Source organism: Arachis stenosperma, chromosome 3 (assembly GCF_014773155.1).
Source record: "Arachis stenosperma cultivar V10309 chromosome 3, arast.V10309.gnm1.PFL2, whole genome shotgun sequence".
Lineage (NCBI taxonomy): Eukaryota > Viridiplantae > Streptophyta > Magnoliopsida > Fabales > Fabaceae > Arachis > Arachis stenosperma.
In genome coordinates, this window is record NC_080379.1 from 17,446,091 (window position 1) to 17,465,126 (window position 19,036).

The 19,036-nt window shown below is 30.2% G+C and overlaps 2 protein-coding genes across 3 annotated transcripts; both read right to left on the minus strand.

Annotated features, from left to right (window-relative positions):
• Nucleotides 1-1,249: 1,249 nt before the first annotated feature.
• On the minus strand, nucleotides 1,250-3,927 carry LOC130970706 (cytokinin dehydrogenase 6-like). 2 transcript variants are annotated; one of them, XM_057896870.1, is made up of 4 exons: nucleotides 3,040-3,903; nucleotides 2,332-2,726; nucleotides 1,970-2,232; nucleotides 1,250-1,819 (listed from the first exon to the last, which is right to left on the minus strand). In XM_057896870.1, exons 1-4 carry the CDS (start codon nucleotides 3,677-3,679, stop codon nucleotides 1,498-1,500), a joined length of 1,620 nt encoding a protein of 539 aa, XP_057752853.1. In that variant the 5' UTR covers nucleotides 3,680-3,903; the 3' UTR covers nucleotides 1,250-1,497. The 2 variants fall into 2 exon arrangements, with proteins under 2 accessions (XP_057752853.1, XP_057752854.1); XM_057896871.1 differs by having other exon boundaries at nucleotides 1,567-1,819; nucleotides 1,984-2,232; nucleotides 3,040-3,927.
• Nucleotides 3,928-16,897: 12,970 nt separating this feature from the next.
• On the minus strand, nucleotides 16,898-18,838 carry LOC130965613 (uncharacterized). Its single transcript, XM_057890381.1, has 4 exons — nucleotides 18,035-18,838; nucleotides 17,662-17,845; nucleotides 17,147-17,240; nucleotides 16,898-17,000 (listed from the first exon to the last, which is right to left on the minus strand). The coding sequence occupies exons 1-4, from the start codon at nucleotides 18,836-18,838 to the stop codon at nucleotides 16,898-16,900; spliced, it is 1,185 nt and encodes a 394-aa protein (XP_057746364.1).
• Nucleotides 18,839-19,036: the final 198 nt, after the last annotated feature.

The following is a 19,036-nucleotide window of genomic DNA, read 5'->3' on the forward strand; positions in this document are numbered from 1 at the left end:
CTATCTCTTTTAACACAATTAACATTTCTAAATCTAACTTGAATTTCAATATAAACACAGAACAACACATGCACCATATGACACCATCTCTCTTTATGCTTATGGGTGAAAATCACAACCATAGGAAATATTTTTACTACCATGATTAGGATTTAGGATTAGCATGCATGATGATGGTAGATCTTCAATTCATAGGGCACATGTGCAACATGCAATTCATCATTTATCTTCAACTTTCCATAAAGTACATAATTTCTTATTTTCTTATCAAGGGTAGGTACAGGTCCACCTTTTGGGGACTCTAGCAAATTAAATGAAAAGAGTCCTTTAATTTGTGCATTGTGCTCCTTGGAAAGTAGTTTCCTTGCTTTCTTATTTTGTAACTGAAAAAGATTATATTTTGAGTACATCTTTGTTGAGTGGTGGTTTCAACTTTGATGCCAATAGAAGAAGAAAGTCTTTATGAGATGATATATTCATTGTGGTCTCATCTAACGTGGAAAGCTTTGTGTTTTTGGTGGTATTGTCTGGTGAGTGGTGGTGTCAAAACCAGAATTCAGAAATCCACAAGTGGTGAAGTTGAGATGCAGCTTTCACTTGCTGATGTGTCTTTCAGTTAGTGTGTAATATAAATGGACTATAAGCCCCCCATTATTGAGTTTCCTATGTCCCTCTCTAATATAATTCTAATTCTGACACATTATCATAGATTTTTCTTCAATTGTAAGATATTGCTCCATTTTATGCTATCCTTGCTTTTAATACATCTTTTTCCATTTTAGGCTTACTTTGCTTCAAAAATCACAAATTTATTCTATTTTAGAACTTCTTTTAGCTTTTGGCCAATCAAATATTAAGATGTTATTATCATGTTCTGTAATTATATTGACAAATACTAATATATTTCGAAAAAAGTAAAGAGTGTAACTCTTTAAATTTTGTAGCTTTAATTCTAAATTTGAGTGATTTATATGAAATAGAAAAAATTCAGAGCTCATATTTATTTGATTGACAAAGCATATAACACATCATACTTAATAAAGAACGTTTAATGATGAACCAATTACATCATGGTTTAATATTATGAAATATTAATATAAAAATTGGTAATACATCATTTAATATTGCATGCCAATAAAATTGAGATGAGCTAAAAATATATGTAATTTTAGACACTAAAGTAAATGACAGTTACAGTTTTGGAGACCAAATTGGTGAATTGATGTCGTAAGCAAAGAAGTTTGATATGTACATTGAATGTGGCTGATATTGTGATAATAAAATTTGTATGGAAGGCCCTATAGCAATTGATGTGTTGGAATTAATATTTGACACCTTATATATGTTGACCAAATCTGAGCCGGACAATGGTGTCTTGGTGCTACACTCAGCAGTCAGCAGCAGTGTAGTCAATTTTGTTCACATAATGCCATGATGAAGGCTTTTCCTATTCATATTATATTATATATATTATGATGATAAATAATAATAATGTGGTCATGAGAAGTTTATTGCTTTTTGAAATATTCTTTGGCCTGGAGCCAGAATAGCCAAAGGGTCATAAACAGATTTTCTTTGCAGAAAAGACTCCCACTTTGGACCAAAGTGGGCCTTCCATTCCTCCTGTGTGTTATAGTGGGGCAAGTACTGCTTCACTCCAAGATTGTTTCTTTCACAGTACTCCAATATCCTTCTGTTCTCACCTTCTATGTGCTCTATCCCATCATTTCCACTTGAATCTCCCACTGCAGATGCTAAAATTCCCACTAAGTAAAACACTTCTTCATCTGGTGTCACAACTGAGCTTCTATTGTCCCACCTATACCAACAACAACATTATTATTATTAATATCTTCTTTTACTATTCTTTTTCTCTTATTAGACCGCGTTTGAATTCTGCCTTTCTGTTACAGAATGGCAGAATACAGACGCAGTCTAGTAAGTTAGTATCGAATGATTGATTGATTACTTTGATTTATTTACTGGATAGATAAGGACAGGGCCATTGCTGGTTTCAGTTAGGATATTCCCAAAGACAACTTCTGCAAACTTGTGTATATTGCTTCTTGGTACAAAGAGATTGAGCCATGGGTGTGGAACATCCCACAACCCTTTTGAACGGAGCTTCAACTCTGATACATGCACTCTGTCTAAGAACTCTACATATGTTACTTCTGTTAGGAACAGTGTTGATTCAATATAGTGCAGATAAGACAAATGCTTCTCAACTTCCTACATTAACAAACAAAATCAAACACATTATTAGTGTTAGTGAGTTCATATGTTTCAACTACTGGTTTTAAATTTTGATTACATTTGTAGTCACCTCACCTCGTTTACGAAATCGATATCTTGTGGATTGAAATACTTGGCTAATTCTAGGCAGAAGAGGGTTCTTCCATCTGACTTGAACTGATTAGCTTGAATTGGATCTTGAGGATTAAAGGTTGATCTCCAATTATTAAGGAGACCAGTTCTGTTTATTATCACAAAACCTTCAATGTAATCAAATGCATTATTGTTCTCTGAAGATATCAGTTTCTCTTGGTCTCTTGTGAATGCTGTAAAATCTGAATACAACACTCTGATCCATTTCACCATGGTAGGTGCTGGTTCAAGTAAAATTCTTGCCCTTGTTATAATGCCAAACTGCCCAAGACCCCCTAACACACTGTGAAACAGTTCACCATTCTCATCCTTGGAGCAGTTTACCACTTGCCCTGTTCCTGCACCAAAACAGAAAAAAATATATAAAAATAAAATAAAATAATCTTGCTTGTCCCCATGGTCAAGTAATCAACAAAACAAGAAATCTTAAAAGAAGCATGAGAAAGTTTCTATAGAGACAAAAACGTTAGTTGTTGTGGTGGTTATAAAATTTGATTCTTCTTTTCTCTTGACCGTTGAATTTTGGTTGCAGCCGCAATACTGCTGTCTTAACAAGATAAGACTTAAAAGTATCGCGGATGCAGCAATATTCAACGGTTTTTTTTCTTTATTATTAATTACAATGCAACGAGAACTAACCAATCTACAAACCTGTAACAATCTCAAGCTGCTGAACATTACTGATCTGAGGACCGTGGCGGAACGCCTGGCCGCTTACGCCGGCATTGGAGAGCGTGCCGCCGACGGTAAGATGTAAATAGTCCGTCCATGATCTCGGTGTTAAACCAAACCTAAGAGTCTCATGCAAGATGTTTATCCACAACTCACCACCGGAAACATCAACATAAGGAGAATCAGAATATGAATCTGAATCAGAATCAGAATCTGCTCCTAGATGTAGGTGCATTCCAGGTAGCTTAAGAGATTCCATGTTGATGACAATTCCATTGGGAGCTTGAGCCTGACCTTGGAGAGAGTGGGCATGGCCTCTTGCAGCAACAGTTAGGTGAGAAGTGGGTCCCATGAGCCACACATGCTTGATGGTGTTGGCAATGTCAGAAACTGATTCTGGATTCATAACTGCTATTGGTTGGTATTGGAACCTGTTTCCAAAGTCTTTAGCTGCATTTCTGAGGCTAGTTTCATCAAAACTGAAGTGTCCACCACCAACTGCATTCAAAGAAAAAGAAGAACTTGTGATGCTTGAAAAGCACCAATCAAACCTAGTAATAATGGTTACACAACTAAGGAACAAGATTGTGAAGCTTCTAAGGAACGGAATAATATTCATTTTCTTTTCAATGTTTGTTTATTACTAGTTAGAGTTGAAGGAAAGAATAGATAGAAACTTTGGTAGTTGTTGTTGTTCAAAGGAAAAGGGATTAGAAGAAGAAGAAGAAGAAGAAGAAGAAGAAGAAGAAGAAGAAGAAAAGTGAGGGAGTGAGGGTTGAAGTTAAGGTTTGGAGGTGAATTTAAAGAGGTTTTTTGTGAAGTGGTGATGGTGGCTGAGTCAACTCTTATTCAGTCATTGGAGAGAATGCGTATGAAGACTGTCTACTTTGGAAACTAAATTAGAGAGTTTTGAGATTCTTTTTTCTTTTTTTTTTTTCTTTTTTACTTGCTTCTTGATTCTTTCTTTCTTTCTACCCTTTTTAAGAAGCTAAGCCTAAGGGATCATATATATGGAAAAGCAAAGTAAAGGAGAGAGATCTCAATCAAACTCTGAATACTCTTAAACAGTAGTTACCACATAGAATAGTAATATTATTCCAATAATAATCTCAACGACATGTGTTCCCAAGTTGCTGTTCATTTAAGGATATGCTTTTCCCGATTTAGGAATCAGTCCTTTCTTTTTGTTACAGTGCATATCATGGTTCTTACAAACTCTTATAACTATTCCTCATTCCTGTACCCTGTACATAGGACATTATTCAATTCCAATCACAAAATTAAGCCTTTCTTTGCTTACAATTTTGATATCCAATCCAAATTCTTAAATTTCCATTCGTAATTTCCATTAGTTTGAGTTGATTTCCCTTAGTACTTAAGAATTTGTGATAGAATAATGTCTCAATAGTTTGCCGTAACAATTAAGGTAAAAATTCAAGTGCAGTTAGAAGTTTATAATTGAGAATCGTTAGATAACAATTTAATTCAACCATCAAATTGAGTTGAGTGAATTGGTTTGGAGAGGTAAACATCGCGAATCCTAGAATGAGATTGGATGAGAAGGACTAGGAGGAAGAGAAGAATTGGATTATATTCCAAACAAGTTGGGTGGGGTTGTGGTTTATGTTGGTCCCATGTGACACGTGAATGTCTTCATTTAATTGGATTGGGACTATGCCCTCTTGGCCATTGATTGGGCTATGTAGGGTCCTATATATGCTGAGAAGAGTGGCAATTGCAAAATACTAGCTTCAGACAAATTAATCAAACACCTCTGCTTTTAGTACAATATACTCTTCTTTCTGCTATATCAAATCTTTTGTACCTAGCTCTACCACAACTTTGATCTCATTTTCTTGTCTATACTCTATATCTTCATCAAATTTCATATTATATGCATTTTTTTCAATTATTTTATGCTAAATTTCAACTCTGCTTTTAAAACTATGCTAGCTTCGGCCCATAATTTGCAATATATTCATATAAGATTTTATCATACTTTTTATACTATTATAATTGAGCATTGAAATTTTTTACGGGTACACCCCCATTTCATTGAAATACTATTTTATAGTAAGACAATTTGCAGAATTTTATACACCGATATTACATATTTATGTTCTACTATTATAATAAAAGCAACCCTAAATTCACATTTAAAATACTTTCTGTTTATTATTTTATTTTTTATATTAATAAAAAAAGTTATTCATTATGACTATAATTTAAGAGCACATGATCGATGAGTGACATCAATAAGAAAATAATATTCATTCTTAAAGGATTAAAATATCCACAATTAATTATAAAAAAATTAAAAAAAATTATTAATGCTAACATTTCATATTAACATTGTGTTAATGGTAGTTGAATTAGAAACGACAAAAATTTACAATTTATAAATTGAAGTACTAATTTAATTATTTTTGAAAGTCAGAGACTATTTTATCAATTAGTTATAACTCAAATGATATAATTTTTCCATTTTTATCTAGAAGTCTCAGATTTAAATTTCACTCTAACTTTAAAAAAAAATTAAAAACTATTTTAATAAATATTAAAAATTTTAAGGACCAAACTAGAGCTCTAAAAGATATTGATATTATGGGTAATAAAATTAATTTATTTTTTAAAAAATTTCAAATAAATTATAATTTATTATTGTTATTTAATTTTGAGATCTTGGATTGTGAATATTTGGAATAGAAATGAAAATAATGATACAAAACCTACAAAGAAAAAGTAAAAACGAGAATAACACACCCTTTAAAACTTGTGCTACACACATTTTTCTTAATTTTAATGTGTGCAAATAGATTTCCGTAAATTTTTTATAAGATACAATGAAAATTACTTTGATTTTAGTTTTGTACTCATACAACCACGTCTTATATCAATAATATTTTATAGAATATTCTCAATCTTTAAAAAGTATCAAAAATGATGAGAAGATAGAAAATTTGAAAATTGTGATGGATTCTTAACATATGTTTGTCATTCTAATTATCCTACTTACAAGCACATATTCCATGAGTACATTCATGAAGGAACCTTTGAGAAGATATAATCTTTCAGTAAGTTACAATCTTATAAAGAGGTGTAATATTTTAAATATGACTTTTCATTCATTTTGAACATATATCACACGTTCACACAATCACCCACTATTTTTTAAAATTTCTCAACTTTATATCATCCTGAAAATCTTATACTTTCATTAATTAGTGGTCACTTGTTCTAATTAAAATGGTAGACAAATTTAATTTATATTCATTTAACTCATATAAACAAACTACGTTGATTACACATAAAATCACAATATTATTGAATGTTATATTTAATGTGACACGTTTAAATTTAATATAGCATGGTCATGTAATGTGTATATGTTTATGAGTGTTTTAAGAATAAACCTTTAATTCCAAGATTGGCTTCACTCCATAATCATATAGGTATACTCTATCAAAAGTGTCCAATAAATTGCAATTATATGCTTGCTATGGGTTTTTTAAGAATAAAGTTCAAGCTTTCCTTTTTTTTTTTATGGTTCGAATTACTATTTACCTTGGAATAGATAAATCTTTTAGGTACTTGTCGTTACTCTAATTATCTTTTTTTTGGTCGTATTAAACTCAAGACTTTAATATAACATGATGATTTGGCTTTTTACTATTATTGCTGATCATTTAACATGTATGAATTTTTGTCACATTCTTATTAATGTTTCAAACATCAAATTTCTTATTAATTTTGTCAATATTATAAATTTGAAGAGTGTATGAAATTAGTCTCATATTATAAAAAAACGTAAAAAAGAATAAGAAATAACTTACTATCTTAAAATTTTAATTAGATGTAATGTCTTTTTATTTTATATTCTCTTACCTAATTTCTTTTCGAAATCTTTTCGATAATCGAAAACTTTCTACGATAGCCTAACAAATCCTTTTGTTAAAGGATCAATGTATAGTCAGTGTCCGTGGTTTCAATCAAACTAAAATTTTATGCAACAATTCTAAACCATTCTAACAAAAAATTTATATGTTGCCTTCTCAACCATACATCTATTTTTCCTTCAATTTGTCTCATAATTTTTTTGTGCTGCCAACCATGCCATTGAAAATATGTCCGGTGTATATATAGTTATCATTACCCTACTTCGTCATCCTTAAATCCAGTGATATTCCCTTTAAAACTTTAGTACAGTAAATGATGAAAAACCAGGTGAAATCGACTTCATGTGAAGTTGATATCTCGGTCAAATTATCTAACGGCTCTCAGATAGTCGATTTCTACTGAGTTTTCACCATAGTAAATACATATGCGACTTTTTATATTGTGAAAAAAAATGAAAGTATATTTTTTTTGTTAATCTCATAAAATTTCTATCATCAAATGTTTTCAATTTGACAAAGTTCTAAAGTTATATCCTTAATTGTTGCCGAAGCTGTTATTTCCTTGATGTTTTTAAGCCTAAACATGGTGAGAACTTGATTATGAATATTTGGGATAAAGATATAGATCCTGCAAAAGGAAGATTATTTGTGAAAGGAAATAGTACATAACCTATAAAGGTGTGTTATATATACATACTTTTTTTTTTTTTTTACTTAACTCATCACCCACCAATACAAATTAAAGTGTACAAATACGTTACCTAAAGATAAAATAAAAATAGTTTTTTTTTAATACTCATACAAAAAAGATTTATACCAAATATTACAAAATAATATTTTTTAATCTTTTATCTTGCACATAAAATAAGTGTTAAAATAGAGAAAATAAAAAATCTAAAAATTATGGTAGATTCTTATCATATATTTATTTATCATTCATATTATTTTATTTATAGATATATTCTATGACTAAATTTATGAAAAAAAATAATACTTTTAAAAAGATACAATTCTTCAATAAATTTTAGATTTGTGAAAAATATAACACTTGAACACGACTTTTCATTTATTTTAAAAATATATTTTACAATTATAGTTTAATCAATTATTTATGATTAAACTGTTGGAATTTAATATTTTAGAATCAAAATTAATAACACCTTACAAAATTACATTAGAATTTAGTTAAAATAGAAGAGTCAAGTAAATGTGATGAGATATTATCATAAATAGTTAGAAAAATTAAAACAAAGCATAGCACGTGGTTGTATTCCCATAGGATAAGATAGGATGTGTCAGTAAGCGTTTATAAGAATTTCAACCTTTTTTTAACCATAGTACTTTCACTATACTGTCTGAGTCATGACCCCAGCTATTCTTGATCCATTGCCAACTACAACCATGTCCAATGAAAGATTTTGCAGCTTCATAGGGTAGCATCTTTATCCCATAACGGCCAAATCAATTTGTCATTTCATTTGATATCGGTGAAAAATGAAAATGCTTTTATAGTCTTTATATGTATGTTTGCTTGAGATTATCTTGACCATTAATATGGAAAAACCTATTCCTTGTTTTCTATGGGAAAATAACGATATAACCCAAGAGGCAATAGACCATAGGTTATACATACAATCAATAATGTCTCATGTCTTGGTTGAGTTAAAAACATAAACATTATCTTTCTTTATCTTTTTATTATCTATGGTTGGCGTGTCCATTCATTAAAAGATATTATTAGATTAGTTACATAGTTATGAGTGTTGTTTTAAGTTGAATAAATTACTATTTGTACTTATAAAAGATATGAATATTGACAAATGTATTCATATAAAAATAAAACGATAATTATAATTACGGAAGATGACTTTTGTGTGTCAAAAGTACTCGAATTTGGTTACACAATTGGTCCGTTAGAGTATTTTTGGCACACGAAAGTTATCTTCCGTAGGTACCATTATCGTTTTATTCTCATATGAATGCATCTGTCCGCGTTTATATTTTTCATGAATACAAATGGTAATTTATTCTTTCAAATTAATATTTTTTATTTTTTATTTTTTATTTTTAAATTTGATATTACTTATATTTCACCACCTTGTATAGTTTTCAAAAATAAATTTAGCTTTGATATATCGTAAAATAATTTTATATGTATATTTAATAATATTATATCAATAAAAATAATATTTTTTATATTAATTATATAAATAGTTATCTAAAAAATAGAAATAATTGTATAAAATATTTTATATTATATATATATTAAAATTAAATTAAACTCTAAAAAAATACACTTTTTTAACAATTTTTTTTTACTTGAGCTTTGTTTTTTTTGATAGGACAGTCCCAAATACTACATATTAATAGAAATTTACATGCAGTTGTCTTTATGAAAAATTATTAGTTGAAAAATATTATATAATTTAATATATTTAATTAAATTATTATCTTAACAACTCTCAATTATTAATTTCACATAAAAATAACGTACTTTATTCAGTCTAAATACAATGTCATCAACACAGTATTATAAAATGTCATCGTCCACCTTAACTATTATTTTTTGTGTGTTATTTCTTAAGTTCTTAGAACTCATCATTTTTAATTATTTTCTCATTTCTCGTCTTGAAAAGTATATTCTTAACGTATAGTTACTAAATTGCATAGTTAAAAGAATATGGTTAGTTGGTAATATATACCTTCTTTAATTTGTTTATTAATATCATTCCATATTGTAGGGTAGAGCGAGTTTAATGAAGAGTTGTAGGGTTTATGTATATACAGAATCTATTGAATTTTGTATGAAATAATAAAATGCATGACACAGGATCATTTCATGATGAAAAAGTAAGTAATTAACATTATCATTGCCGCGTTTTTATATTAAGATAGATAAAGGGCTTGGTATGGCACCTCAATATAATGTTCATGCACATGTTTCCAATCAAAACTTCATCTTTAAATCTTCTTTGCTTGCCATTGTAATAATAAATTGATATTGTTGTTAGAATTTGACTTATACAACACAGGGTTATCATTGGCCTATGCATGTATGGTATCCCCTCTCTAGTGTGAAAATGTGAACACAATTGACATAGTCTTGTTGGTGGTGGAAAACCTAATCCTATACTTATGATGACTTTGCTTTTATAGAATAATTTAACTCGACAAGTGTAGCTGATCATAACCGACTTATTTTCTAAATTTCATCTTAAACATTAAGACTGTATTTGTTTTTGGATGAGATATTGATGTGTTTTACAGATAAGATATAGACAAAAATATTATATTAAGAAATAATAATTTTATGTATTTTCTGTTTATCCTAATAGAAAGAATATTGAGACATTAATAAAATATATAATTTATTTTTTATTTTTATATTTTTTATTTTTTATAATTATATTTTTTATTATTATATTTTTTTAAATTTTTTAAATAAAAAATAAAAATAAATTAAATTTTTATAATTTATTTTATTTTATCACTAAATAAAATACAAAAATAATATTTTTTGTGTTTTTATCTTTTATCTCTTGTTCTTAATGTTTGTCTTATTCTGTTATTAAAATCAAATGCAATCGAGAGAATTTTAAATTGCGAATCAATTATCATATTTATTAAAAGTGCTTATAAATTAGTACAGTAACGAACGAATTAATCACTAATATAGTAAAACATTATAAAAAAATGATATAGACATCATGAAGACATGAATGAATAAATTAAGTTAAAATAATGATAGTAAAAAGAAATTAAAGAGAACATAAAGAGAGAAATTATTGTTATAGCAGGGAGAGTAATAATAATGATGTGGGAATACTCCATAAGACGTATAGTGAATGATAGGCACATAATGGGGCCTATAAGTGGGGATTGATGCTTGGATTGTGGAGAGCAGAATCCCCTTTTGGGCAGTGAAAAATCTCAAGATTATGAAACAATAATCAACAATTGTCATATTTAACAATCCATGGGCGGCCAGAAAGGCAAAAATTTTTTATTTCTTTTTTTTACACAAATGTTACATGATTTAACATTGATATAAGACAAGAATGCCACATCGGTTTTATGTGAGAGTGTTTGATAGGATGGTCAGAGATTTGTCAAAGTGGGATAAGCTAAGAAGAACCCTACAGCGTTAAAATAAAGAACATCTATCTCACAGCGTTAGGAGCATGCATGTGCCATTACATAACATCATATCTCACTCATTATTTTTTTTATCTTTAATAACAAAATAATATTCAGAAACGTTTCCTTTTAAATTATTTTTTTAGAATGCATTAGTATTTGTCCTCATTTAAAATATAAGAAATAAATATTGATTTAATGTTCAAATAAAGATGAGCAACAAAGTAACCGTGGGAATAATATATTACATATAGTAGTATTATTCTTAATTATCATGTAACCATATCTCACTTTATCACACTTTATGGATGCGAGGATGTCTCCTTGTCTCATACCAACCATAATAATAAGAGAATAATAAAGGTGTAAATGATAAAATTCATTCTTATATATATATTTATTTATCGTCACTACTCTTCGTTATCATCACCAAGAAGAAGGAAACTAAAGTTGAGGTTATTTGAATATGTTTATTATTGGAGACTTTCATTTCAATAATTTTAAGAAATGATGTGTATGGACTATGGTTGAATGCTAATACATTCTAAAAAAAATAAAAATGGAGAGCACCTTAAGCTTTAAAATTTAAATCTTAATTTTTAAATTTTAAATTTTGAATCTTAAATTATAAATTTTAAAAATTTAATATGAATTGTTGATATAAAATATAATAAATAAAAAATTAAAATTTATTTAATTAATAAAGACTATAATATTTTTAAATATAATACTTTTTATTAATAATAAGGAGCATTTAAGAATAAGTGGACCTGTATTTGATTAAATTATCACTTTTTTTATAAATGAAAAACGCTAATAAGAATCAATATTTTAGTGGACAAAAATAAAAAATTGACTAGTATACAAGGAAAAAGTTGTTAATTCCTCTAACATTTGTGATTATAAATTAATGAATTACACGTAAGAGTTCAAAATATAAAGATCGATCTATATACTATATATCATTGCTGATACAAAGAAGGACTTTCGCCATGAAATTATTAAAATATTTTCTTGTCTATTATTATTAGCCACCTTGCCACATCTACCAGTTTACCACATTATATTCGGTACTGATGAATAAATAAAATCTCTATATTTATTCATGTATTATTATTCATCAAACGCCAAAATAGATTAAAATCTAAACTATGATTAGATCATGTTTGGGAACAATAAAGAGAAGACTTTTTTATTTTCCAAAAACTAATCATGTTTAGATAAAATTTTGAAAATAGATTATAATGGACTAATTAATAATTTTAAGATAAAAATAGCTTATAAGTGAAATTAATATTTTAAAATTTAAGAGTATAAGTAAAAGTTTATTATTTTTAAATTATAATAATTTACCAATTTAACCTCAAATCTTAAATATTAAATCATATAAACAATTTTTCATAGCTATATTTTTGCAATTATATCACTTAAATAGTTTTTTTTTTCATACATTCCAAACACAATAGATTATCTTAAAACCACTTTTTATTTAAAATATTCAAACATAAATTAAATGTCATATGCTTGATTATTTTAAAAAGTAGTTATACAATAATAATTACTAAAATAAATTTAATTTTTCAGCGGTCCCAAACACATCCTAGTTCATTTTTGGTGACTTTTTATGGGTAAAATAAAACCTATATTCACTTTGTAAAAGAGTAATTAATAAGACGTATACAACTGAAATAATCACAGCAGACAAAATAGAAGGTAACTTAATATAACTATGTGCATGAACATATATATACACATGCATATAACTTAAAATAACTATGGCCTTTTAAGACCACACATTATTCATTTATTTTTCCCTATCATAACCAGCTGGCTATTTCATGCATAACATATACGTCTTAGTCTAATAAATATATATAGCTATATATGATCTCACATAATTATTGGTATACCTCATATCATTTAATTTTGAGCATAATCTATCTCTCCAAGGACCACCAATAGATTCTGATTTATAATGTTTTTTTTATTTTTAAATATTTTTTAATTTGATAGATAAAGAATTAATATGTTACAAATTAAAGTTTTATTTAATTAAAGGTTTGTTATCAGTCGACGAAATATTATATACATAAAAATAAATTCAAATTTTTGACACTTATTTAATGGATAAGTGAACAAACTACTAATCGAAATTTGTTATTTGGCGTATAATTAACAAAGCTAAATTTTTAACGAAAATTTTCAGAAAATAAAAATTTTTAGCCAAAAATAATTAAAATGATTATTTTGACTTTATTTAATAAAAAAATTTAAAATATCTTTTTATCTTTTTAGTATTACCGTATTTTTTATTTGCATATACCAATAATTACTATTCCATAGGGGTGGCAACACTATCCGAATCTGCGGGTACCCACTCCGCCCCTACCCGTTCGGGGCGGGTAATTACCCGCACCTGCATCGGGGCGGGGTCGGGTTTAGGTTAAACCCGCCCCGGTATATATAATAGATATATAAATATATATATTTTAATATATAATATATGTAATATATATAAAATAATTAATAAAATGATTAATAATATTGTATCATATTTAAATTTTAACTTTAATTTATGTTATGAATGTAAATAATGGTTATATAATTTTTAATATTTTATTTTTTGAATTTAATAATTATTGGACCGGGTAGGGGCAGGGTGGGTACCTGCAGGGGCGGATTAGGGTTTAACATTTTACTACCCGCGGGTAAAAGTGGGACGGATTCGATGCAGGTTTTTGTTGAGCGGGGCGGGGTCGAGTAGAGCAAAAACCCGCCCCTACCCGCCCCTACCCGCCCCGTTGCCACCCCTACTATTCCAGCTTTGCAAAAGGGATAGTTACTTCCAACAGTGTATATAAATGCAAATGATATGGGATTGAAGCCTCCATTAATTTTGAGAAAGATGGTTGTTTAATGGAATTAGTAGGATTATGATGGTGGCTATGAAAGAGGAAGTAGATCATCATCATCAATGATAGGCCACCTTAATATGTTTACGTGCTAAATATTTATTATGAGACATACTAGTATATTAAATTCATCTCAGTATCAAAGATATTTTTATTTTCTTATATATATTATTATTTTTTTAATTTGTCTCCATCATATTCTTTTGACTTGGTTAACTTCACCCAATAAGCTCTCAACATTTATGACTCAATAATAATATATAAATGCTTGATATGACTAATGATTAAAGAATTGAAATTGAAAGAGAGAAAATCATGTTTATTATTATTATTATTTAAATCTCATATATAGTTTGAATGATTTTACTTTTTGCCTTATTGATAATTTTTTGCTGCCTCTAATGTATGCCTTTTTTATAGCATGTCGTTGCAGCAGTGTGTGTAGCATCATGCGTGGAACTCACTATGAATTGAAGGTCCCCAGCAGCCTCGCTGGACATATGTTCAAAAGAATAAAAAGTAGCCCATTGGAAAGAAAAACATATATACTACTTACTTAAAATAAATAATGGGTAAATTATTAAAATAATGCTAAAAAATTTATATTACTGACAAAAAATCTCAAAGATATTATAAAAATATGATAAAAATAAATAAATATTAAATATGTATTCTAAAAGAATTTTAGAAATTAAATTCTGATATAATTTTTTATAATTATTATTAAAAAAATAAAATTTTTTACCTTTAAAATTTAATAATTTTATGTTGAGTGAATTTTTGAATTTTTTTATTGTGAATGACTATATTTTTTAAAAAATAAAAAATTTAAAAATTAAATTTTGTTCCAAATTTGTTTGTGTATCTTCTATTTTAAAATAAAATTCTTTTTTTTAATATATTTTATAATATATAGGAACGAAACTTTGGACTTATATCAAAATTATATATATATATATAGGCATAATAAAACTAAGGTTCGTTGAGTTTTGAAGTGATGGAGAAGTTTAAATAATGTTTGTATGAAGTTATATAGATTAAGATTTTAGTGCCATTGGCTCGTCAGTCGTCATCATACCATAAAAATAAAGAAAAATATACGTGTTATTGAATATTTATATCTGAAATTAAATTAAAAAAAAAAAAGAAAAGAGTAGAGTGACAAAGGCAATGAATCTGGATATGAAAACTTTTCAGTTGCTCGTTGAGCCGGGATCTGGGTATGTAGAATGATGGATCGGAACGTAAGTGATGATTTTATGGAGAGAAAGACTTTGTCAGAAAGTCGTCGGTTGATTGAGGGTGAAGCCACCTGTAAAAATACTCTGATACCTAAATCAGTGTCTATACGATGAAGCAACTATTTTTAGGGTAACAGTAGCGTACCTAGAGAGAGTGCTAAGTCCCTTTCCCTTATTCTCATTTATCCGGGTGGGCCTCCCACCTCCTTAGGGTCCAGTTCCTTTTTTAGCTTTGGCCAGCTATCAAGTCCTTTCCGAAAGAAGTTCGTGCCTTGTATCCGTACGCCTGCTCGTACGAAATGGGATGGCGTCCGTTTGTTGGGCCGTGTGTGAATTACGTTGAGTTGGGCCATAACAGAAACTGATATATAAAAATAAAGTACGTACAACATGAAAATTATTGAGTATGACTATTTAAGATTTGTTTTAATTTAATATTTAATAAAACATTATGTGTATATTAAAATTTAATCACTGTATTGTGTATGTGTATATATATGTACGTGTATGTTGTTGTCCTTGAGTTAAAAAGTAAATAAATAATATTTTTTGGGATGACAATATTACTTGGACTATGAATAAACAGCCCAAATTATTAGTGTTGTTTAATATTTGTCTTAATCTAAATTTAATAAGTAATAAGGGATTTTTTATTCAAATATGTATAAGAAAAAGATTAATACCCAAAATGTGCATGGCCATCTCAGATGCAGCACACACGAAATAGAATTGCACTCCATTATAAGTAAGGCGCACACAAAATAGATGGAATGCCTTGACTGCGCACCTCACATCCCATTCCCGGTGAGGCAGACACGAAATGGGTTACTTCAAGGTTATCACCGCGAATTGGAGGACCTCAGGGTTGGCAGACGCAAATTGGTCCAACTCATTGGCGGCGACAACGAAATGGCTCATTCCTTGTCTGGCACACACCAAATGGCATGTTGGCAGTAATAGCAATAAGTTCTAGTAGTCACAGTTCCCGTATGAGCATACAATGGGTGGTTTGGGTGGCAATGGTTTGTAGGGTTGTGCCTGGATCAATATAAAAAGGGTGCAGGAGGAGGGAACCAATTTGCCGGGTAGTGGATATAGGAGAGAAAAATTGTGGTGAAAATTTTTTTGGTGTGGTAAAAAAAATGTATTGTGATAAAAAAATTTTATATAAAAATGAGTAGCAGTGGAATCATGTTGAAGCAAATCTTAATAGGTTGGATGAGTTTTACATTCCTACGCATTTACATCAAAATGTATAAATTTAGGGTGTTATATATGTGAATCGTTTTTGTCGTTTAGTAGTCTTGTTAGTAGTAATTTTATTATTATTTTATCTTTCTTGCATTATTTTGAATAATTGTGTTTTGGTCATTTTCTATTTCAATCGACACATGTGCTTACTCTGCATGGCACACTAGTTGACGTTTTCACTTCAGATTAGCCAGATCCAAGCATGGAGATCAGGTGGCAGATACTTGAACTGTATCTAAGAGGAGCTGGATTCTATTATGCATCATTGATAAAGCGTTTTGAATACAACAACTCATTGATAAGCATCCTTGTGAAAAGATGGCATCCTGAAACCCACATGTTTCATCTCCCATAGGGTGAGTGTACTGTTACTCTAGAGGACGTCGCAATGCAATTAGGGTTACCAGTTGACGGTGAGCCTGTGAGCGGCACTCTGAGGTCTTAGAGTAAGTTCCACCAAAGGGATATTTGGCAATGGTGTGAAGAACTCCTCGTTGAAGTTCCTGGCATGTCGGGACAACGAAGTTTAACATAAAATTGAAATGGCTCAAAAGTCAACTCCAACAGATGCCGCTTGACTCTCCAGAGGATGGCGTCATATGGTATGCACGTTGTTACATTCTGTATTTGTTGGGTGGCGTTCTACTACCAGACAAGGCAAACAACACGGTCCACGTTCGTTATCTTTCGCTTTTGGCCAACTATGACGCCATTAGTACCTATGATTGGGGCAGTGCCATTTTCTGTTGGTTATATAGAGCCATGTGCTTAGCAACAGATTATAACGTGGAGTGTATGGCTGGCTGTCATACGTTGCTAATGTCATGGATATACTACAGGCTTCTTTTCTAGGCACCAGACGTGACGAGTCTGTATACGTTGCCATTAGCTACAAGGTAATATATTATATGACATATCATGTGTAGTTATGGTTCCGTCAACTGAAACCAGTGACTTGCAGTGCTTGAATGCTTCAACCCACGATGAAAATGACCAGAATACCTGATGAAACATGACACTGTCACAGTCCAACGTATTTCTGACGTAGTACGGTCAGGTTTCTAGGTCAACAATTGTACCTAACACGAGTACGCTTAGTTATTAAAACAGAGTAACGAACGCAAACAACAACAAAGATTCCATAATGTGACATGTATTTTATACCTGGAATGAAAGTTTGCAGCGTGTCAAAATATCTCCGCAGTTGATTGTATGAGTCATCCCAGTCTCCAAAGATTCTGGCAATTGACTTTTGCTTCGCTAGCCAAACCTTCTTGTAAGACACCTTGTATCCGTATGTTGACTCGACAAAACCCTGCAACACCTTGATGCAAATGGTCGCGTCTACCTGAACCATGGGGAATATATGCTGGCATGTGACATTACTATCAAGTTGAGCATGATCTTGCAACGTCGCAGTTGCCAAACAACTGTGAGGCTCTTGGTATTTTATGATTTTCCAAAATTTCGAAGCCCTAGTCTTCGCAACCCTTACCTTCCAAAGACATTGGTCACCAAACTATTTGCATCGACATACATACTGAGTTTGATCTGACTCTACCATATTGTATTCTGCACTTCTACGTATGTTGTAGTTTTTAACAGCAAGCATCGTTGTTTCTCTATTCAGAAACTTCAAGTCGATCTCTAGCTCCATTTCACCGGTGAAATCATAGTTGCTTGGTATGTTTTCTGCGGTAGTCGAGTTCATTGCACCAAGACTCAGTGCAAGATAGTGGCCTTGAGTGCTGCTGGAAACACCGCCTACCCCCATCACACTTACTGATTCAGCCCGAGTTGGGAGAACCCTTTCGCCATAAATTGATTGGGTTTTAGGAACAACTTCTGCTTCCTCACTGCTATCATCCTCAATCTCATCTTCATCAGACGTGTTTGCCAATCCGTCAGTAATACCTTCCGGGGATGCAACACGGGTGGTGAGGGAGGGACGTCCATGAGAATTTTTTGTATTTTGTTCCGACGTCACGAAGGCGTTAAAAGTGGGACTACGAGCCCTACCAATCTCCAGAAAGAAAATGGCTTTAGGCGTACCGAAATTTTTAATTTTCTCTACGTTTTTCGAACTAGATGAGCTACCACCGACATCTTGAAGCTTAACACAAAGTTCCACGGAATAGATGATAGAAATGCTCCGATGATAAGAAAACATCATCGAAACATACTGGTCGAATTTAATCTGTATTTTCTGATACGCAAACGAACTGGCTAACGCAACTGGCATCTTGTAAGCCAAGTTACTGATCTTCTTTTTTCCAACCAATCCAATATTCATCAGAATAAGATTTTCCAGCTGTTGCAAAGATGTTTGCGGAGGAATCATTATCCAAAGTTGATTATCACACATAAATGTTATATCCTCATATATATGAGAAATTTTTCCATTCAAATATACGATCACATATATGTGTTCAGATGTCATTTCCACAACAAAAATTGATGATATCAAAATTTATGATAATGGGTTTCACAGAGAGAAAGAGAGAGTAGAAGAAGAGCAAATTGGAGTTGTGGCATCAGT

Coding starts and splice junctions, on each gene's coding strand:
- LOC130965613 (XM_057890381.1), bottom strand. CDS start 18,838: ATGATTCCTCCGCAAACATCTTTGCAACAGCTGGAAAATCTTATTCTG. Junction 17,846..18,034: donor AGTCAGATCAAACTCAGTAT/GTATGTCGATGC, acceptor CCCATGGTTCAG/GTAGACGCGACCATTTGCAT. Junction 17,001..17,146: donor CGTGTTGTTTGCCTTGTCTG/GTAGTAGAACGC, acceptor CCGACATGCCAG/GAACTTCAACGAGGAGTTCT.
- LOC130970706 (XM_057896870.1), bottom strand. CDS start 3,679: ATGAATATTATTCCGTTCCTTAGAAGCTTCACAATCTTGTTCCTTAGT. Junction 2,727..3,039: donor GCAGCTTGAGATTGTTACAG/GTTTGTAGATTG, acceptor GTTTTGGTGCAG/GAACAGGGCAAGTGGTAAAC. Junction 1,820..1,969: donor TATCCAGTAAATAAATCAAA/GTAATCAATCAA, acceptor TTGTTGGTATAG/GTGGGACAATAGAAGCTCAG.